The sequence below is a fragment of the Ochotona curzoniae genome, unplaced genomic scaffold, assembly GCF_017591425.1.
Source record: "Ochotona curzoniae isolate NIBS_2020 unplaced genomic scaffold, NIBS_Ocur_1.0 contig_3520, whole genome shotgun sequence".
NCBI lineage: Eukaryota > Metazoa > Chordata > Mammalia > Lagomorpha > Ochotonidae > Ochotona > Ochotona curzoniae.
Genome location: NW_024465894.1, coordinates 13,457,018 through 13,479,314, shown reverse-complemented (window position 1 = coordinate 13,479,314; position 22,297 = coordinate 13,457,018). Strand labels below are relative to the sequence as shown.

The 22,297-nt window shown below is 53.3% G+C and overlaps 2 protein-coding genes across 2 annotated transcripts in view; one reads left to right on the top strand and one right to left on the bottom strand.

Annotated features, from left to right (window-relative positions):
* Positions 1-9,524, top strand: part of CEP250 (centrosomal protein 250) — a 38,876-nt gene extending 29,352 nt beyond the window's left edge. The window contains exons 28-33 of the mRNA XM_040981571.1: positions 293-2,887; positions 4,939-5,052; positions 5,251-5,397; positions 5,800-5,901; positions 6,757-6,819; positions 8,947-9,524. Coding sequence (XP_040837505.1) covers positions 293-2,887; positions 4,939-5,052; positions 5,251-5,397; positions 5,800-5,901; positions 6,757-6,819; positions 8,947-9,216 — 3,291 coding nt within the window. The 3' untranslated portion in view covers positions 9,217-9,524. The remainder of the gene's footprint in view (positions 1-292; positions 2,888-4,938; positions 5,053-5,250; positions 5,398-5,799; positions 5,902-6,756; positions 6,820-8,946) is intronic.
* A 2,905-nt stretch (positions 9,525-12,429) lies between these two features.
* Positions 12,430-21,883, bottom strand: LOC121157106 (CMP-N-acetylneuraminate-beta-galactosamide-alpha-2,3-sialyltransferase 1-like). Its single transcript, XM_040981120.1, has 6 exons — positions 21,723-21,883; positions 13,852-14,033; positions 13,569-13,766; positions 13,336-13,384; positions 13,128-13,247; positions 12,430-12,705 (listed from the first exon to the last, which is right to left on the bottom strand). Exons 1-6 carry the CDS (start codon positions 21,798-21,800, stop codon positions 12,553-12,555), a joined length of 780 nt encoding a protein of 259 aa, XP_040837054.1. The 5' UTR covers positions 21,801-21,883; the 3' UTR covers positions 12,430-12,552.
* Between the last annotated feature and the right edge of the window lie 414 nt (positions 21,884-22,297).

Below are 22,297 nucleotides of genomic sequence, written 5' to 3'. Positions count from 1 at the left end.
GACTCCTTCTCCAGTTACTCTCCTGAATGAAGAGTAAGATTTTGGTCCCTTGCCTTAAAGGCCCAGAATCTGGGGCTGCCTCTTATTTGTGCCACACTGTCCCTTTTGGGCATAGGACCCTTGGGAGGCGGTAGGGAGGCTCTTATAGTGTTGACTTAAGTGGAATATCACTCCCCACCCCATCCCCCTAGTCCCTGTCCTTGCTGGTGCCCCGCAGAATGAGAAAAGGAAGAACCAGCCTTGGAGTGCTAAGGAAGTGGAGATTAAGATAGCTTTGCTGCTTGCTTTCCAGAGTGAGCGAGAGTTACTGCAGACAGCCAAGGAGAACCTGGCGACCCAGGTGGAACATCTGCAGTCCTCGGTCGCAGAAGCCAGGGCTCGGGCAAGCACGGCCAGCGTCCTGGAAGAAGACCTGAAGATGGCCCGCTCGGCACTGAAACTAAAACATGAAGAGGTGGAGAGTGAGCGGGAGAGAGCCCAGGCCCTGCAAGAGCAGGGTGAACTGAAGGCGGCCCAAGGGAAGGCTTTGCAGGAGAACTTGGCCCTGCTGACCCAGACTCTGTCTGAAAAAGAAAGGGAGATAGAGACTTTGCAGGGAGAGATCCTGCAACTAGAGAAGCAACGGGAAATGCAGAAGGCTGCCTTAGAGCTGCTGTCCCTGGACCTGAAGAAGAGGAACCAGGAGGTGGACCTACAACAGGAACAGATTCAGGAGCTGGAGAAGTGCCGCTCCGTATTAGAGCACCTGCCTATGGCCGTCCAGGAACGAGAGCAGAAGCTAACTGTGCAGAGGGAGCAGATCAGGGAACTCGAGAAGGACCAGGAGACCCAGAAGGACCTTTTGGAGCACCAGCTCCTGGAACTGGAGAAGAAGGCCCAGGTGATCGAGTCCCAGAGGGGACAGATTCAGGACCTCGAAAAGCAGCTGGTGACTCTCGAATGCCTGGCCTTGGAACTCGAGGAAAGCCAGCACAAAGTGGAGTGCCAGCAGAAGGTGATCGGGGAGCTGGAGGGCCAGCGGGAGATGCAACGGGTGGCTCTGACCCACCTCACATTGGACCTGGAAGAAAAAAGCCAGGAGTTGCAGATGCAAAGCAGCCAGATCCAGGAGCTGGAGAGCCACAACACCCTCCTGGCAAGAGAGCTACAGGAGAGGGACCAGGAAGTGAGGTCCCAGCATGAGCAGATCCGCGAGCTGGAGAGGCAGCAGCAGGAGCTGGCCCAGGACCTCGCGAGGCGGGACCAGGAGCTGGCGCTGCAGAAGGAGAGGATTCAGGTGCTGGAAGATCAGAGGACGCTACAGACCAAGATCCTGGAGGAGGACCTGGAGCAAATCAAGCAGTCCTTGAGGGAGCGAGGCCGGGAGCTGGCCTCTCATAGACAGCCGACACAGGAGCAGGCTGAGGAGGGGAAGGGCCCAGGGAAAGCACAGCGGGGGAGCCTGGAGCACATGAAGCTCATCCTGCGGGAGAAGGAGAAGGAAGTTGAGAGCCAGCAGGAGCAGATCCACGGGCTGCAGGAGCACAGGGGCCAGCTGGAGCAGCAGCTGCAGGGCCTGCACAGGAAAGTGGCCGAGAGCAGCCTGCTGCTGACCCAGCGGGAGCAGGAGATAGTGGTCCTACAGCGGCACCTACAGGAATCCAGGGAGCAAGGGGAGCTGAAGCAGCAGTTGTTCCAGGGTCAGCTCGAAGAGGCCCAGAGAGCCCTAGCCCAGAGGAACCAGGAACTCGAGGCCCTGCAGCGCCAGCAACGGCAGGCTCAATGCCAGGAGGAGAGTGTGAAGGAAAGGGCCAGCACCCTTGAGGGGGCTCTGGAGCAGGCCCAGGGGGCCCTGAAGGAGTGCCAGGGGGAGTTGGAGGACCACAAGGAGCAGGTGCGAAGGCTGAAGGAGGAGCTGGCAGCAGAGGGACGCCAGGTCCAGGCCCTGGAGGAGGTGCTGGGAGACCTGAGGGCAGAGTCTCGTGAGCAGGAGAAGGCCCTGCTGGCCCTCCAGCAGCAGTGTGCAGAGCACACCCAGGAACGCGACATAGAGGCCAAGGACCTACAGGACAGGTGGCAAAAGGCAGAGGCCATGCTTAAGGAACGGGACCAGGAGCTCGAAGCTCTACGGGCAGAAAACCACTTCTCCCAGCGGCAGGAGGAGGCTGCCTGGGGCCAGGCCACGGCACTGCAGGAGGCCCTCAGCAAGGCCCAGGCTGTTCTGCAGGAGAAAGAGCAGCACCTCCTGGAGCAGACAGAATTGAGCCACAGTCTAGAGGCTAGCACCGCCACTTTGCAGGCCACCCTGGTCACCTGCCAGACACATGCCCGGCAGCTGGAAGAGGCCCTGAGGACACGAGAAGAGGAGATCCAGGACCAGGGTCTCCGACACCAAGAGCACGTGCAGCAGCTGCAGCAGGCACTTACCCAAAGGGACAAAGAACTGAGACAGCAGAAGGAACAGGGCCAGCTGCTGGAGAAGTTTCTGGCCAAGAGGGACCAAGACAAGCGGAATTCGGGGCAGGAAGGTGAAGAGCTGGCGGGTCTTCATGAGAACCTAAGGGAGTTACGGTTGGCTCTGGCCCAGAAGGAAGAAGAACTCCTGGAGCTGAGGGAGGCCCAGCAAAGGAAGGATCTAGAGGATCTGCACCGCAACCACAAAGCTTCCTCCACGGAGGAGCTGTCTCCGAGAACGGATTTGTCAAGTGCCAAGCTGCAGCGCGACCTGGAGCGACTGCAGGTGGCCTTGAGGCAGACTGAGGCCAGGGAGATCGAGTGGAGGGAGAAAGCCCAGGACTTGGCACTGTCCCTCGCCCAGAGCAAGGCCAGTGTCAGCAGTTTGCAAGAGGTGGCCCTGTTCCTACAGGCCTCAGTCTTGGAGCGGGAATCAGAGCAGCAGACATTACTGGTGAGTCACTGCATGGGCAGTAAGGGCCATGGGAGAGAGCCCCATCTGACTGAGCTCAGGGGCTCCCTGCCACCCTGGACCTTCTCACCCCTCAAGGATATGAGAAAGCTGAGATCGTGCACATGCCCGTGTGGATTTCAGGATACTGTGCTGCCCCAGAGGGTCCACAGGGCACAACACAATTATGGTCCCTCACCTCTTGGAGCTCTGTCTAGTAGAAAAGGAGCTGCAGTACAATATGGCTGACGTCTAACCCAAGGTTAGTTAGGTCTGGGGGCAGGCATTTGGCCTAGCTGTTGATACATGACTTGGTTTGATTTCTTCTGTGTACCCCCAAAACAGTGTACCCCCCAGAATGGAGCATAAAACCCACGCTCAATCAGCAAAGGTAGCTTGACTGCAGAACAGAGAGGCAGTCTTTTTTGCCAACAGAAACCCAGCCCATTTTCCCCTGAGGAAATTAACTCCATCTCCTGATCCCTTGCCTGAGCTGCAGAGAACACTCCCCATCTACTCCCATCTGGGACAGCACCCCTAGCAACCTGCTTTCTGGAAGCTTTCCCATTTCTGCTCCTGTTGAAGGCAGCAGGTAGAGGTGTGAACTCGGTACAGTTCTGCAGTTGGTTCCTCCCCTCCACTGACCCTTGGATGTTTTTAGAATAAAATAGGGAATGAACTTGTGGAACAGGCTAATGGTTGTAGAGTGCACAGGCGCTGCAGCAGAAAAGCCCATGCCTGAGCAGGGGACCCTTCCTAGCAAGGCTGTTAGATCTCCTGAGAACACATTCAGACACATAACTGCCATCAGGGCCGCTTCCCCTCTCCTTACTCAAGGAGGTCATTTAGATGCAGCACATCATTGCAGTGGGACCTTAAAAAAAAAAGATGTATACATTTTAGTTGGAAAAGCAGATTTATAGAGAGAGGGAAAGACAGAGATCTTCCATTCTCCGGTTCAATCCCCAAATGGGCACAATGGCTGGAGTTGAGCCGATCCAGAGTCAGCAGAGTCAGGAGCTTATTCTGGGTCTCCTGTGCAGGTATAGGGTTCCGAAGCTTTAGTCCATCCTCCGCTGCTTTTCCAGGCCATGAGTAGAGAGCTCGATGGAAAGTAGGGTAGCTGGGACATGGCGCCCATGTGGGATGCAGGCACTTGCAGGAGGATTAGCCGGTTGAGCCACTGCTCCAGCCCCCAGTGGGACCTTTTGTTTTAAGCCCTTTCCCTGACAGGCACTGTTATTCTCACTTTCTTCCAAAACTACCCTGAGAAGAACTCATTTTGTCTTGAGACATAACAGCTGAGAGCAAAGTAACTTATCCAAGTTGGCTGGCTACCCCATGGCAAAGCCGGAAGAGGGGTCAGCGCAGTTGGCTGCCTGGCCTAGGCTTTTATCACAGGGTCTTTCTCTCTTCTCAGCGACCCCACTCCCCACCCCAGGGTGTCGTTTTATAAATCAGGAAGTTGGGGGCCCAGCATGGTAGCCTAGCGGCTAAAGACCTTGCCGTATACTTGCTGGGATCCCATATGGGAGCTGGTTTATGTCCCGGCAGCCCCATTTCCCATCCAGCTCCCTGCTTGTGGCTTGGGAGGGTGGACCCTGCACCCAAGTGGGAGACCCCAAGGAGAAATGTCCTGGCTCCTGGCTTCGGATCGGCTCAGTTCTGGTTGTTGCAGACACTTGAGTGAATCAGCAGATGGAAGATCTTCCTCTCTGTATATTTGCCTTTCCAATAAAAATAAATAAATCTTTTAAAAAAATTTCAGGAAGTTGGGATTTGGAGTCCCTGATCATTGCACAGGACGATCACTGGGCTCTAAGGGAGTGGGGGAATTCTGCTCCTAGCTCTGCAACCTAGGGTCAACCCCTGTGTTCCTTTGTTCTATTCATCTATAAAAATGAAGGTTCTAGACTAGAATCACTCCAAGGCTGCAGGAAAAATAAGCCTGTCACCTGCTGGGAAGAGCAGACTGTTTTCCAAGGCTCAAGGGTTGGGTGGTCTGGGTCTGCGGGTGGCATGGTGTGGATCTGTCCTATACCTCAATGTCCCAGGAGGAACTGGAACTTACCAGACAGGCCCTGGAGAAGGAGCGGCAGCCCAGCCCAGGCTTGACCATCACAGCAGAGCGGGGTCCCAGGGGAGAGCAGGGCGGACAGCCTGGAGAGGTGAGCCGGGGACTGGGGTGGTGCCGATGGCCCAGGAGGAGACTACTAGCCAGGGGCTCCCCCAATCCTCCACCCCTGAGAACTGGGTCCCTTGACCCCAGACCTGCCAGACCTGGGTCCCTGAACCCCCTATCTGCTCCCCTCCCTAAGAGGCTGTCTAGTCGAGCAGGTTCTTCCCCACAGGTCTCGAGAGCAGAGCCGGAGCTGGAGCACAGCCCTGGAGGGGAGGAGAAGGAACGGTGGAGAGAAAGGCTTGAACACCTACAGCAGGCCGTGGCTCGGCTGGAGATTGACCGGGGCAGGCTGCAGCGCCACAACCTGCAGCTGCGCAGCACCCTGGAGCAGGTGAGTAGCTCGTGCTGTCCTCAGCTCCTCCTCCACAGTCCTGCAGGCACCTTGCTTCTCCTGCAGCACCCAGAGTAGGCATCCCTAAGGCTGAGTCCCTCACACTGCTGCTTCTGAAGGCCCCTTTCTCCTGGAGCACAGCCGTTGCCTGTGGCACTGTCTGCCCTCCGCAGCGATAGAATGGACTCATTGTGACAGAGCCAAACAGCCACAAGGCCTCACACTTCCTGCATGAGAAACTAGCTGACCTTGCACAGAGACCCAAGGGCCTGGCACTCCCTCCTCCATGCCGGAGCACTTCCTGTGCTGTCCTGGCAGGCTCTGTCTTTAGCCCAGGAGTCCCCATGGTGGCTGTCCTTTTATACTCAGCCGAGCCCTGATTCCTCTTCCATATCCTGGCAGGTGGAGCGTGAGCGGAGGAAGCTGAAGAGGGATTCCATGCGCCTGTCCCGGGCAGGGGCCCAGGAGACCAGTGAAAGCGCCATTTCATCACCCACACAGCAGGTTTGTTTGCCTCAACCTCAACCTTAAGAGATCCCAACCCCAGCCACCCTCTGCATTGCATATCTCAGGCCACCATCTTGTACACAATATGGTGCTTCAACCAATCGAGAGTGCCCCTCCTGGCTGGGCTCCGCCCCATGTGACAGCTCTCAGTGTGTCCCCATCATCAGTGGCCAGGTGTAGTCAAGGCCGGTGGCCCTGCACCCTAAAGGGACCCTGGATCGGTCACTCCCAGATCCCCACCTATAGGAGCTGGGCTCACAGGGCTTCTGGCAGATTCCCCAATGTTTGGTTGCTGTGGTGCTCACTAGCCAGACCTGCCCAGGATCTCAGTCTCTTTGTTATGCTCTGTTTACATGGTTAGGGTGCAGGGCATTTCTCCTTTCAGAGTCCCTTTGTGGTGCAAAGGGTTTAGGGAGGACCCGTGCTGACCAGCCCCCTTTTAGCTGCTCCACATCTATATCTCTATAGAGCCCTGAAGCCCAGAGGTAGGACCTGCCTGTTCCCTGCCTTTGAGGACAGCTGACCAGGGCAGACCTTCTGCATCCTCAGCTCATGGCTCCAAGCAGGCACCAAGCGGACCCACAGTTCCTTCTGTTCAGTAGAAAAGTGCCCCAAAGAAACAGATGTGTCCTGGCCTTTGGACATTCAGTGCCGTCTCTGTGGGTGTTGCCTATTAGGTCGGTGTGGACCCTCCAGAGCCTTGCCTTGCCCCAAGGCCATGGTGCCCCGTGGGGTTCAGCTGAAGTTCAGGCCTGTCTGGTCTTTGCCAGTACCTGCAGGACCATAAGGAGGTGGCTGAAGGAAACCCAAATGTGGAAGGGTCTGTTCTGACGTGGTGCTGTTCTTCCCTAGGATGGAAAAGGAGAACAGAAGGGTTCCTCCCAGGCCAAGCAACTGATGGAACTACAGAAAGAGGTACATTCTGGAAGGATCTGTTGGAACTTTCCCTCACACTCGGGCAGTGATGCCTTAGGGTCTGCTGAGTCCCTGGACCTCTGTGCCTCAAACAGGGAGAGGGAGACAGCGCCAACCTTGCAAACGCCAGTCCCCATGAGGGCCAGGAAAAGCCCTGCTCCCTGTCTTGTTTGGCCGGGGTAGGAATGGAGAGGACAGAACCATGTAAGACCTCCAGATCCTCACTGAGGAAGGGAAGGACTGAGAAGAGACCACAAATGCTTAGAGGACGGGCCAGCACAGGTGGCACCATCCTGGTAGGCAAGATGGCTACCAGCACACGAGGCAGAGGAGCCTGGCCCCAGGGCGGGGTCTGCCTCACAGCCGGGACCAATTTGCCCCTCTCCGGGAGACTGTGTCGAGTGCCTTCTGACCTTGTAGGCCTCAGCTGAAGTTTCTCCTTTTCAAGGCCCAGTAGTGATAAGTTTGGAATTGATTTTTAAAAAAGATTTATTTATTTTTATTGCAAAGTCAGATATACAGAGAGGAGGAGAGATAGAGAGGAAGATCTTCCATTAGATGATTCACTCCCTAAGTGAGCGCAACAGCTGGAGCTACGCTGATTCGAAGCCAGGAGCCAGGAACTTCTTCCGGGTCTCCCACACGGGTGCAGGGTCCCAAAGCTTTGGGCCATCCTCGACTGCTTTCCCAGGCCATAAGCAGAGAGCTGGATGAAAAGCTGGGCTGCCAGGTTTAGAACCGGCGCCCATATGGGATCTCAGCATGTTCAAGACGAGGACTTTAGCTGCTAGGCCACGCCGCCAGGCCCCTGGAACTGAGTTTTAAAGCTTTATTTTACTGATTTGGAAGAGTTCCATAATGAGATAGAGTTCTCCCATGTCCTGGTTCACTCCTCAAATGGCCAGGGCTGAGCCAGGCAAAACCCAGGAGCCAGGAACTTCCTTGTCTAAGGCGAGACCAGAGAGATCTATTGGGTATATTTAAGAATTTAAGGAGGCATTTATTCTTAAAAAAAAAAAAAACTTCAGAGAAAAAAACGTTTTAAAGATTTATCTGTTTGAAAGGCATTGACAGGGTCCGGCGCGGTGGCGCAGTGGTTAAGGTCCTCACCTTGCACGCCCGGGATCCCATATGGGTGCCGGTTCTAATCCCTGCAGCCCCACTTCCCTTCCAGCTCCCTGCCTGTGGCCTGCTCACTTGGGGAGTGAAACATCGGATGGAAGATCTTCCTCTCTGTCTCTGCTCTCTGTATATCCGCCTTTCTAATAAAAATAAAATAAATCTTTAAAAAAAAAGAAAGGCATTGACAGAAATCTTCCATCTGTTCGCTCGCTCATTCTAGCTGCATAGTCACAGCCAGGAGCCTGTAACTCCATTTGGATCTCCCATGTGGGTGGCAGGGGTCCAAGGACTGGGACCATCATCTCACACCTTCACATGTGCATTAGCAGATCCTGGCACTCGAGATGGTATGCACACACTGCAAGCAATGGCTTAACCCTCTGCCCGAAACATTTGCTCCTGATGCAGAGTACCTCCTCAAGTTCTGTACCCTCAGCACCTCGTGCCACCCCCTAATCCTCGATGCCAGTCGCTAGGCTTCCCCTTAGCTTCACCTGTCATCTCCGCAGCCCCGTGGGAGGATCGGTTAATGATTCTAAACCTTGGCGCCACATTAGAATTTCCTGGGAGCTTTGAGGAAAAAATACACGCAGGCCTCGCCCCCAGTCTAGTCAATTTAGAATGTATTTTAAAACCTTCCAAAGGGCAGGTGACCATTTGGTGCAGCTAAGAGGCTGTTTAGGATGCTCGCATCTCCCACCAGAGGACCCGAGTTCAAGTGCAGGCTGTGCTTCTGCCTCCACCCTCCTGGTGACAGCACGGGGTGATAGCTCAAGTGCCTGAAACTCGCAGATGGAGTTCCAGGCTCTGAGTCCTGAATGTTGCAGGTGTTTGGGGAGTAAGCTAGCAGATGGGGTTCCTTTCTGCATATCTCTCTCTCCCTCCTTTTCTCAAATGAATGAATTAGAACGCTGTACCAACAAGAGCTACAGGGGTAGCTTCAGAGCAGAAGTAAGGCAGATTTGGGGTCCTCCACTCTACCCTTCTTGGTTTTCCTGCCCCCAGGTGGCCCTGTTGCGAGCCCAGCTGACCTTGGAGCGCAAGCAGAGGCAGGACTACATTGCGCGCTCTGTGCAGACCAGCCGTGAACTTGCAGACCTGCACCACAGCCTCTCCCACTCACTCCTTGCAGTGGCCCAAGCCCCCGAGGCCACTGTCCTAGAAGCTGAGACTCGCAAGTTGGACCAATCCCTAACTCAAAGTCTGATGTCCCCAGGGCCAGTCCTACTCCACCACAACTCCAGCCCCATGACCCCTGAATGCACCCCCAGGTAGCAGCTGCAGCCAGGATGGGATGTAGGCCAGCGCAGGAACTCACGGACAAGACAGACAACTGCAGGGGAGTTCTGGTCCCTCTGCCTGGCTACAGATCTATCCGTCTCTGTTTACCCACCTGGATGCCCCAGATCAGCTGCCCCAGGAGGAGGAAACCTGCAAGAGTGGGCAGTGCCCAGGCCACAGAGCCCCCCAGAGGGCCTGGCCCTGTATAGGGGCATCCGCTGCCTCTCAGCTAGGTTGTATTTCCCAGCACTTCGCCTCCCCTCGCCTTCCTTGTCCACAATAAACCTGGTATTTTTGTATTAGTTCTCTGCTGCCATGTATAACTGGGCCACAGCAGCACGTCATCAGGATCGGAAAGAAGATTTGGCCAAAGGTTTCTGTGGGGTGACCGAGACCTACAGTGCCCCTGGTGCACTGATTGGGAAGGTTGCCAAAGACACACGGACAAGACAGCCCTCATCCTCAGAGCCTCTGCAGGCCAGCCAGTAAGACCTGACCCACTCGCGTCAGACACACTCGTGGGTGCTGAAATGCAGGGGTTGCAGAAGGGAGGTGTGAACTGTCCCTGAAGAACGAGGAGGAGTTGGGAGCCATTGCTGAGACCACCTAGGGAGGGACACCAGAGTCCACCCGTGGCAGAGAGCTGGGATAGAGCATTAGAGTGGGCCCCTGGTTCTGTCTGTGGACAGGGAGATACCACCAAGTGTAACAAGGCCAGTGGTCTCACAAACACTGTTTACCTTTACCTTCCTGGTGGAGTCTATGGAGTTCAGTTCTTACTTCATTTCCCATCTGCTCTGCATAAATAAATGCCTTAAAGTGTCCCCTTGCTGGGCATGGCAACGGGAACTGATCCCCTGTCATCCCAGTGAATGACAGGCCAGTTGGGGATTGTGGCAAAACTTGTTGCTTGAGGAGTGGCTCTCAGAGTGGTGGTCTGGCCAACTCAGCTCATACATTCAGATCTATTGTCGATAAATTCCTCAAAACCAACAGCTGATTTCATTCATGGAAGTTGGGGCTGGAGTTCAGCTTAGTAGTTAGGGGGCTGGTTAGAATACCTGGGTCCCTGCATTTGGGTGTCCAGGTTGATGCCTGGCTGTGGCTCCTGAGGGGATTCCTGCCATCCACAATTGGAACTTGGACTGTGCTCCTGGCTCCTGACTCCTATATCCCAGCTCCTGGCCCCGGGGTCCCTGTTCCTGGCTCCCAGTCCCTGTATCCAGGCTCCTGGCTCCTGGCTCCAGCCTGGCCCAATCCCAGCTCAGAAGCTGGCAGGGGGCCCTGTGGTTCCCTTAGAGTTCCTTCTTGGTGTCATAATCTGTAGCACATGAGCCACACCAGAGTCTGCCAGGGAGCGACCTGCCAGTGTGTGAAGGACATTTCGGAGGCTGCAAACAGGGCCCAGTCCTAGACTATCTGCTCTTCTCACCTCTCCCAGCCCTGCTGAGTCCCCGGCCTCCACTGTGGCCCTCACCCTGAAGCCTCCGCACCCCAGCAGGTGTTCAGGAGTGAGCACAGGCTTCCCTCACACTGCAGCTGGGGAGTCAATGCCCCAGCTTTCTCAAGTCCATTTGCCTTGGCCAGTAATGGGGCCATCTCTAGGGGAACCTGAAGGGAGAAACAGGAAGGAGAGTGTGGATCACTAGGGCAGGACCCGACCTCACCTGAGGGAATGAGGCCAGCACCAGGGGACCTGCTGAGGTGGAAGACCCACCAATGGGAAGTGCCTCTAGCTGTCCAGCCCTTTCTCATGGGTCCGTCCCTGGAAGCTGTGGTTAATCACCAGAACCCGTGGTGGCAGATGGGCAGAAGTCTCCGGCTCCTTTCCTCTTGTCCTCTGTGCTGTGACAGAGCTTGAAAGCAGCAAGGAGCGGAGTCTGAGCTGTCTGCTTGTTCCCAGAGAGCACCTGAGTCTGCAGGTTGTGCTGCTATGTTCATAGTGAGTCTCTGAGCTTGGTGCCTGGGCAATGATGGTCACACCACAGCCCACGTGGACCTGCCACCTCGGTACAGGTGGAGACCTGTGGGCAAGAGTGTTCAATGGAGGGGAGATGCTGCTGTGAGATTAGAGCACGTACAGCCACAGGCCCTGGTCAGCACTTAGCCCAGGAAGCCAGGGGGCTGTCTGCTGCAGGCCAGAACTCCCACCCATCATCCCACTGCATCGCAGCACTGCAGGCCACTCTTCAATGATACAGCAGCCTGTTGTCCTCACATTCTGTTGCCCCAGTCAGCTTACAGGCATACTGTTGGTTGCAATTGCTGGGTCAGTTGTCTCCAGCCCTGTCCTCTGTGCAAATCAATGGGTATTGCAGCCCAGCCCAGTCCTGTCCAAACACACACTTGGCCATGTAAATCAATGAGAGCTGCAGCCTAGTCGGGGCAACCCACAATAACCCCCACCAGGCCCACCCCCTGCCCTGGTTCCCATGCTTGCCAATATGTACAGTAGACTGGTCCTCTCTGTCCCACATCCCATTCACCTCTCATACATGTCAATGGACATTAAACCCAACCAGCCTCACTATCCAGCCCATACACATGTCGGCAGGTGTCACTGTGTAGCCATGCCTATCCCAGTCCTGGTTCTTATGCTCACCAGAGTGGCAACCCAAAAGGGAGGTGCCCACTGTTTCCCAACTGGGCTCACTCCCAATCCCAGATCTTGCACTCTCCAGGTGGTTCTGCGGTTGAACTTGACAGAATTTGTCCCCCGTGCCAGCACCTGCCAGCTGATATTGCAGCAAAGCCCAACCAACCCACACTCATTGGCTTTTGCATGCACCTGTAGGAACAGTCAACCCAGCCTGGCTTTTCTCTCATCCAACTCACATGAGGCTAACAGGTGTTGTTGCCCTACCCAGCCTGGTCTGCTCCCAATCCCAGCTCTCATGCTCATCAGTGGTCCAGCAGGGAAGCCCCATGCATTCCCCCTACTGTGTTCGTTCCCTACCTGCTGGGTTTCACGTGTGCTCATTGAGTGCTGCAGCCCAGACTGGTATGGTCTTGCCTCTGCATTTGCCAGGGGGTGCTGTATCCTGGCCCAGGTGATTGGCTTTCAACTTTTAAGTTTACTCCCCACCCCCATTTGCATCTGATCCTACTCTTTGATAAGATGTGGTGTGAGAACGCAGTGGCCTAGCGGTGGCAGTCAGGGCCCTGTTACAGAAGGCAGCTTTGTAATGCCATTCGAAATCCAGGGAGAGGAATAAGCTAGGGTTTTATTCAGTGGGCAGAGCCATTTCCCTCTAGGGTGTGCCTGGTGCCCAGTTCCTCTTGGACATTTTGGCAAGCCCGGGGCCACCTGGGGCCTCCTGAGGCACCAGCTCAGCTGTAGTTTCTGATCTTCTTGTTACATTGCAGCTGACGGATGACCCGGGATTCTGCTGGGAAATGTGCACTCTTCTCAAACCAATAGCTGTTGTCCCAGTAATGGGACCACCTTTGGAGATGATCTTCTCCAAAGCCAAATAAGGATACCTGGCAGACAGGAAGGATGGGAGATAGAGATGCTGTCTTGATCTGCCCTAGGATGCTGTCCCTCCCCCATGCCTACCATACCTGCTATGCTTTAAAAATATACTCAATATCTGGCCTGTAGGCTTCTTGGGGTTGGGAGCAGGGGGCCTCGGAAGAGGGGTCGCAGATGGATGACAGAACCCAGGGCTTTCTGTGCCTCAGCTGGAGAAGAGTCCTTAGGGAGGATGGGAAGGTAGGGGTGGGGCTTGGTGGTCCAGGCAGAGTGAGCAGCTTGGGAGAAAGTATTAGGCCACCCAGTGTGGGAACCTCAGGGAGAGGCGAGCTCAGATCCTGCAGAGCGTTGAAGTGAGGGCTGAATTTGATTGAAGGGAGGATAAGGGCACACAGGAAGGGAGGGATGTGGATTAGGAATGGGCCTCTACCTGGTCACAGGTGTGCAAAGCGTATAGCAGAGCCACGAACCCCAAGGATGGGTGGATCCCCTGCTGGGCCAGCCACTGCTCCTGGATGTACTTGAGAAAAGAGAGACTGATCACCAGCACCTGCAAAGGTAGGCAGAGGCAAGCTGGAGCTCACCCAGTGTCACCCACACGGCCTCCCCGCCTCCCTGCTGCTGCCTGGGTCTCTCACCTGGTCTTTCTTCTCTGTGGTTCCACTAGGAAAATGTACTATCTGAAATCTTAAAGAAAAAACAAAAACAAACAACTGTGTGTGGGGGAGGGGTTTGGATTTCAGAGGCGTTTCACTCAACAGCCACCAAGGTTTAAGTAAGTCTTGGGGTTACCCTAATATTAAGCAAAAATAGCTCTTTGGCATCCCCATTGTCATCCCCTGCCCCCATCACTGTCCCCTGAGGGTCATACCCAGGGTTTTGTGGCTTCCTGACTGAGTGCTGTAGGTGCAGGGTCTTGATGAACCATTCCAGACCAGAGGAATTCAGCGGAAGCAGCAACAGCTGGGTGCCAGGCTCCTGGGCCCTGGCAGCCTCAGGGTACATAATGCGTATGGTTGTCCGGTTTCCCACATCCATCTCAAAGCCTCGGACAGGCGCCTGATTCATCCTGGACAACAGGGAGGAGTGGTTATTCGGAAAGAGGAGGAATCAGTCTGGCCTTATTCGTGTCTATTTCCTCTCCTGCACCCCACCTGAGGATCAGATCGTGTTGGTTAATTCGGAAACCATGGCCGGAGCCCTTTAAGGACCTTGAGCTTCCCACAACAGCACAGGTTAGGCAGCTGGACCCTGCACGGCCTAGTGCGTGGTGAGAGGATGCGTGATTCCACTGCTTATTGTCCACCTTCTGCTCTGGCTTAACTCTCTGAAGTCCCTAGAAGGAATGCAGGAATGAGTGTAGGGGGTCAGTCCAGGCTTCAGCTGCCTGCATGGGTGGGTCAGAGCCTCGTGCCATGAGAGATGGCCAAGGCTGGGGTCTGGGCACAGGCTGGATGGAGATCAAGAATACGCACTAACCAGCCAAAGTATCAGAGCATCGTAGGATACGAAATCTTCTGACCTCTGCAGGGGCTCTATGGCCCTTACATAGTGACTGTCAAACCAGGGGGACTCGCCGGGTCTCCAGAGGCAGGCAGAACACAGGCGGACGCCCGGCAAGCAGCCACACTCTCGGGAAGACTCCCTGGGACAATGGCACTCTCTGCCCACATGTTGATGTCTGGGGCTGTGCTGCCGGTCCAGGAGGGAGAAAGTCAGCCACGACAAAGTCACACAAGCAACCACCAGGCCCACAGAGTATCTTCGAATCTTCATTTCTGGCCCTGACAGTGGTGTCCTGGTAGATAGATCAGCTCTGATACCAGTACTGGAAATGAGGGTCTGGGGTCACCCACACCCAACACAACCACCCTTCTACTGGAGGCTTCCGTCTACCACCCCTCAACACCTCATTTCTGGCCTCTCCACCCACCACACAGGGGAGCTGCCTGGGTGACAGATGAAGGAAAGTGAGGGGTGACACGTCTTATTATGTGCTCTACTCCAGCAGAGCAATGCCCGGTGGGGCCTTCTGTCCCAGCTCATTTGTATCAGGACCCTCGTCACAAAGGCCACATTATGACCTCCTCCAGCTCAGGCTTGTAGGCAACTCCCCTTCCTCTACTTTGGCATCCAGCAAGCCAAGCTTGCAAGTCTGTCAGGAGGACAGGGAGGGCAAGGGAGGACACACATGTCCCAGTCAGGGAGGTAAGCAGACAGCAGGGAGAACCCAGGAGGAGAGGCGGATGGAGTGTCCTGGGCCAGGGAAATGTCTCCTACGGAGGCAAGTGAGGAGCTGGTACATTCAAACCCGGAAGCTTCCAGGAGGTTCACTTCCTTTTTGAGGAATGGTACAAACTGAGTATGTGTACATTTTTAAAAATTTATATCACATAATTCTGATTTAGTTTTGACATTTAAGAGGCATTTAAATTTTTTTCTTTCTTAAGATTTATTCATTTTTATCATATTGGAAAGTCAGATTTACAGAGAGAGGGAGAGACAGAAAGATCTTCCATCCACGGGTTTACTCCCCAAGTGGCCACAGCGGCCAGAGCTGAGCTGATCAGGAGCCAGGAAATTCTTTCAGGTCTCCCATGCAGGTGCAGGGTCTCAAGGCTTTGGGCCATCTAACACTGCTTTCCCAGGCCACAAACAGGGAGCTGGAGCGAAAGTGGAATAGCTGGGATCTGAACCAGCGCCCATATAGGATCCTGGCACATACAAGGCAAGATTTTAGCCACTAGGCTACCATGCTGGGCCCAGCATTTTTCAAATTTATTTAAAAGGCAGAGTTCCACCTAACTCCAGTGAGATTGGCCTACATCTAGAACTCCAATAATACAACTTACTGGCATGGATGTGGAAAAAAGGTACACTACTTCACTGTTTTTGGGAATGTAATCTGGTGTAACCACTATGGAAATCAGTATGGAGAGTGCTAAGAGAACTGAAAATGGGCCTGGTGCCATGGCCTAGCGGCTAAAGTCCTCACCTTGAATGTGCCGGAATCCCATATGGGCGCTAGTTCTAATCTTGGCAGCTCTGCTTCCCTTCCAGCTCTCTGCTTGTGGCCTGGGAAAGCAGTCGAGAACAGCCCAAAGCTTTGGGACCCTGCACCCGCGTGGGAGACCCGGAAGAGGCTCCTGGCTCCGGATCGGCAAAGCATCGGCCGTTGCACTCACTTGGGGAGTGAATCATCTGACGGAAGATCTTCCTCTCTGTCTCTCCTCTCTGTATATCCGCCTTTCCAATAAAAATAAAATTTTAAAAAATCTTAAAAAAAAAAAAAGAATGCAACCCAATGGTCCCAACTAGAGACCATTATTCTCACTGAAACAAGTCAATCCCAAAAGGACAAATATTGTATGTTCTCTCTGACATAAGGCAACCTTCATGCTAAATATAAGATCAGGGACCTGGCATGGTGGAAAGTTCTCACCTTGCACATGCCAGAATCCCATGTGGGCGCCAATTCTAATCCCAGCAGCTCCACTTTCCATCCAGCTCCCTGCTTGTGGCCTGGGAGAGCAGTGGAGGACAGCCCAAAGCCTTGGGACCCTGCACTGGTGTGGGAGATCCAGGAGAGCTCCTGGCTCCTGGCTTCGGACTGGCTCAGCTCCAGCCATTGTGGTTTCTTGGGAAGTGAACCATTGCACAGAGGATCACTCTCTCTATCTCTCCTCCTCCTCTCTGTGTATCTGCCTTTCCAATAAAGGTAAATCTTTTTTTTTTAAAGAACATAAAAACGGCAGAGAGAAATCAATGATAGATCTCTCATCATCTGCAACAGCTGGGAGTAGGGCAGACTGACATCAGGAGCTGGGAGCTCCATCCAGGCCTCCCCTGTGGATAGCCAAGGACCCGAGGACTTCATCCAGTTTTTGTTGTCTCCCAGGGGACACATTAACAGGAAGTTAGAATCCAGAGTGAAGTTTCAACCCAGAGCCTGGCTCTGCAACATGAATGCAGGCATCCCAAGCAACATTTTAACTATTAAGCCACATGTCTGCCAAAGCATTTCCAAATTTCTGTGTGTGTGTGTGTGTGTGTGTGTGTGTGTGTGTGTGTTTGAAGGATTTCGTTTATTTGAAAGGCAGAGTTATAAGGGGGAGAGAGGGAGAGTGAGCTACAATGATCAGAACTGGGCCAGACTGAAGCCAGGAGGTAGGAGCTCTGTTTGGGTGTGTCACATGGATGGCAAGGGTTCAACTGTTTGGGGCACCTTCAGCTGCTTTGCCTTAACAAAGAGCTGGATCAGAAATATAGCAGCCAGTACTTGAACTATGGCCATGCAAGATACCAGTACCACAGGCAGTGGTTTAACATACTGATGTTACACTGCTGGCCTCAATAAAATATTTTTAAGATTTTTTTTTTTTATTAGAAAGTCAGATATACAGAGAGGAAGAGAGACAGAAAGGAAGATCTTTTTTTTTTAAGATTTATTTATTTTTATTGAAAAGCGGATATACAGAGGAGGAGAGACAGAGAGGAAGATCTCCTGTCTGATGGTTCACTCCCCAGGTAACCACAACAGCTGAAGCTGAGCCAATCTGAAGCTAGGAGCCAGGAGCTCTTCCATGTCTCCTCACGGGTGCAGGGTCCAAAGGCCGTCTTCAACTGCTTTCCCAGGCCACAAGCATGGAGCTGGATGGGAAGTGAAACAGAGCCGCTGGGATTAGAACCAGTGCCCATATGGGATCCCGAGCGTGCAAGGCGAGGACTTTAACCACTACACTATCATGTAGGGCACGAGGAAGATCTTTCATCCATTGATTTACTCCCCAAGTAGCCACAATGGCTAGAGATGCACCAATCTGAAGCCAGGAGCCCAGAGCCTCCTCTGGGTCTCCCACGTGTGCAGGGACCCAAGACCTCAGGCCTCAACTGCGTTCCCAGGCCACAAGCAGAGAGCTGGATGGGAAGTGGGGTCACCAGGATTGGAACCAACGCCCATATGGGATCCCAGTGCATGCAGGGCAAAGACTTTAGCTGCTTGGAGACTGCGCTGAGCCCAATCTTTTTATTTTTTAATTTTCCTTTTCTTTTTAAATGATTATTTATATTTGAAAGGCAGATTTATAGCAAGAAGGAGACACACAGAGAGGTTCTCCACTAGTTCACTCCCCAGATGAACTAGTGGAGGACCAAGATGGCCACAACAGCCAGCACTAAGCTGATCCAAAACCAGGAACTAGGGACTTCCTCCTGGTCCCTCACGTGGGCGTAGGCACCCAGTAACTAGACCCACTTTCCCAGGCCCCAAGTAGGGAGCTGGATTGGAAGTAGAGCAGCCAGGACTAGAATTGGCACCTATATGGGATGCCAGCACTGCAAGGTGGAGAATTAGCCTGTTGAACCACTGTACCAGCCACCCCAAAACAATCTTTAAAATGAGAAAATAATTCTTTTAAAATGTTTTATTATTTGATACTCCATATTGGATTCTCAAAGACTTCAATATGGTGAACCTATCAAACCTAGAAATCCTATTTCATCCTTATGACTGCGGCCTCAGTTCCCCAGCCCCTTGCCCGCCTTAGATGAAGCTTAGCACACTTACAGTTATGTAAGTATTCAGCATTTCTTGAGTATTGTTGAGTGTTGTTGAGACCATCTGAGCTCATAGCTGATTCAGTAACCAGTTCCACGTCATGTCATCACACTCACTACTTATATTGCCACGTTGAAAATGTGGAGGAAAAAAAGTATCCACGTGTCTGGGAAACATATACACTTGCACATTTTTTTGGACTCTGTAATATTTCTTGAGTTTTGTTTTTCTTTTACAGGAAAAAAAAAGTGATAAAGCAATCAGGAGGCCAAGAGGTTCACTGTTGTTGCTTAGAGTCATCTGACTTTTGCTGGCCAATAGACCCATGTGGCCAAGTAAATTTACAAGAGTAATCATTTTTTTCAAAAGCCGATAATTTTTTTCTGTGTGAAACTGCCAATATCATGAATAGAAAGAGAGAATCATAAAGGAACAGGAACGTGATGCCCACTGGTGTTTGTGTTATCCTAAAGAAGCAGTGTGGAGACAGACAGGTGCCAACAGTCGAACCCTAGGGCCTCGGTGGTGTTGCTTCGGAGGCATCCATGCTTGCATCTTGCATTCTTCATGTGTAATCATATTGCCAGACAAACTATTTCAACAATTTCATCATTTATTGTAAATAACACTTTTCCCAGACCTACCATAAAATTTCTATGATGTATTGTCTTCCAGTTGCAATAAAAAATGATTGAGTTGCATAAAAAAAATAAATAAAATAAAATGTTTTGCTGGGCTAAGCATGGTAACCTAGTGGCTAAGAAAGTCCTTGCCTTGCATGCACCAACATCTTATATAAGCATCGGTTCATGTCCCGGCTGCTGCTCCACTTCCCATCCAGCTCCCTGCGTGTGGACTGGGAAAGCAGTTGAGGATGGCCCAAAGCCTTGGTACCCTGCACCCACATGAGAGACCCAGAAGAAGTTCCTGGCTCCTGGCTTTGGATTGGCTCAGCTCCAGCTGTCGTGGCCACCTGAGGAGTGAAATCAGCAGATGGGATAAAAATAAATCTTTCAAAAAATTTTTTATTTCCTTAGATATATAGCAGAGATGAGAAGAAAAACACAGGAAGTCCCCAGATAACAGAACTGAAAAGGGAACTAAGATGCAGCCCACCAGTTCACAAATGTTCCCGGCCGTGGAAGCAGACCGTGGAGGTCCTCCTAGAAGTGGGGAAGGTCAAGATGCCGAATCTTCAACAGAAAGCTGGGCTTCACAAAAGCAAAACAAAACAAAAACCACGACCCAGTCTGGAGGAGGCTCTCAGCTGAGAGGGAAGGCAGCTTCTCCCTTGAACGAAACCTCACTTCCCTCCTCCTGCCTGGCCCAGGGTGTCAGGAACAGAGCATTCAGGAGGCCTGGAAGACAGGCATGCCCCTTTTCTTCCCTGGCATTGTGCTCACAGAAAAGAGAAAAAGGGCCAGAACTGAATTCAACACCGGGCCGATCCTTGTCCGATTTCCTCTTGCCCTAGAGGTCTCAGCAGTCGCGCTGCTGCCAATACAATCCGCAAACTCCCCAGCAAAGAGGGCAGTGTAAATTCTGGCTGGGCACCACGTGTGCATGGTGTGTTTGCCTGCACATGCTCACCAACAGGCAATGTTCGCTTCTGCTCTGTTACACATGGCCAAGCTCCCCTGGGAGTTGTGCATTCAGTTATCCTCCTCTGGGGAGTGGGGGACCACTTTCCAGGTGGTTCTGATCCAAATCCAAAGGGGGGTGACCTGGGAGATGAGAGAAGGATATGTATGTTCCTTCCCCCCGCCCCCTCCCTTTGTTCACATCTGGGCTGGTAGGTGGCTTCAGAGAACTGGGACAAGAATGGAGGTCACCCAGGAACCCAGAAAAAGAGACCCTCACCTAGGTGGCCATTGCCCTGTTGGACAGCGAGAGAGGATCCCCGTCCCCACCCCCAAAAGATACAGGAAAAAAGTATTCCAGCAGAGCCAAGTGCCTGTGAGTGGCCTGGAGAAACTGGTGCTTGCAGAAACCCCAAGCAGCTGGGAATGGGAGCATGTGAGGCAGGAGGCGAGGGAGGGCTGGGTCATGCAGGGTCTTGAATGGCAGCAGGACATGGGAGCCTCTGCTAAAGGCACTGAGGAGCAGCCAAAGGGGTAGGATCAGAGTTTGTCCTGCTGGGGCTCAAGTGTGCAACACACAGAGCAGCAGCTGCTGATTCAGCCAGCTCCTCCAGTTGTAGCTTGGGGGAAAAGAAGTAGGGCTACCCCTCAGGGCTCTGCCTACTGCAGCCCTGGCCACACTCTGCCCCTCCCCTCCACAAGGGGTCAGAAGCCAGTAGGGATCAGCATGATGTCTCCCTGCAGCCCCTGTAATGACCTCTTCTCCCCTATCCTGAGAATGCACAGGTATGCATCTGAAGTCCGTGCCCGCTCTGAATCTTCAGCAGCTGTGGGAACCCTGGGAAGACACACACATGCAGTCTTGAAGTCTGCCCTGCAAACAGCAGTAGGGAGTTGGGCCCAGTTCTCTGCCCCTGACTGGAGGAAGCAGCCCTAGGGTGGGGAGCTGTAATCTGGGGTCAAGGTAGGGGTCAAGGGTTAAGCTGTAATCTGGGAGGTGCACGGAGCCAGGACATGGGGCAGGCATGTGTGCTGAAAATGAGCAACACACAAGATCCAAGGAGTCTAGTGGACGGGAGCAGATCCCCAAGGGTCACAGGTCATATGTTCTTTTGTCCTCCTCAGGTACTCTACAGTCTTCCATTAGCAAGTATCAAACCAGCTCCATTGCCCAGCTGTGCGGTGACCTGAGGAGCAGTTGAAGGTCCCAGAAGGGCAGCCACACTTCCCAAATCTGAAGCAAGAACAGCAGCAACTCCCTGGTATCAGGTCTGTCCATTCCTTCTGGAGGGTTGATTCCAGTGGCAGTTCCAGGTATGGGGCCATCAGCCACAAGATAAGCACCCAAAAGACCCACAGGACCAAGATCTGCCAGCGCTTCATGGCCAGCCCAGGCGACAGCAGGCAGCAGAACGGCCTCTCCTCCTGGAAGGATGAGGAACTGAGGCCACAGCACATACAAGCAGCCCCCTGCCCCCATCCTGTCGGCATCCATGGCTCCCCAGCTTTGGATGCTTCCAACCCCTCATCTCCTACCCACCTCTCCCAGGAGGACCCAGAGTGGGCCTGCGAGAGAAGGTACCAGGACAGAGATAACAGGTATATCCTCCGAGCAGGAGGAAGAGCTGGCTGTCCTGCGTGGCCTGGTGTCATCCCACTTATGTACTGGATGGCATCACAAAGCACCTTGTGATCTGTTACCCGCTCCCGGGCAGCCTGTCTGGAAGAGTCCTCCAACTCCCATACTCCACTGAGCAGATCCACAGTGGTGGGGCCAGCCTTGCCCCACACACACTCCCTTATCTCTTTGGTCCAGGACTCCTGTTCATGAAACGAATATTTCTGGAATAAATGAGCAGGGGCTGAGAGAGGACTACATACGGCCCACCTGTGATGGCTCCTCTCTGGATCCCACATCCGACAGCGTCTTGGGCTTCTGCTTAGATCTCTCAGAGACAGCTGACATGCACAAGCCTGCGGGTGGGCTCCCATTTTTGCCCACAGCCTCCTAATCTCTTCCTGAGGCCTAGCTCGGTGGTGCCACCTTGTCCCCAGTAACTGATGCCATAATCTACACATTGTCCCTCATTCTTCCTTCTCCTCTGACACCCACTTCCTGTTTACATCCTTTTGTTTCTCACACGGGTGTCTACTGCTGCAGGTGATTTACTCAAGCCGGGCACCACTACACCAGCCCAGACACATTCTTTTTCTTCAGTCTGTCTTTCCCCTGGGGTTTGGGATCCAGCAGTTGAGATCTCAAGGAATCGTCTAACACACAAAGGAGACATCCCCCACCTGCCTCACCACCTCCAATTTGACAGGAACCATAGGCAAAGTACCACGTGGCTGCAGGGACAGTCTGAGCTATCTTGATGCAAAAATGCACCATGAAACTATTCACTTCTCCCCTGACGGCAGGAGAAAGTCCCTTCCCGAGTGAGCACGGCATCTTAGCCCACG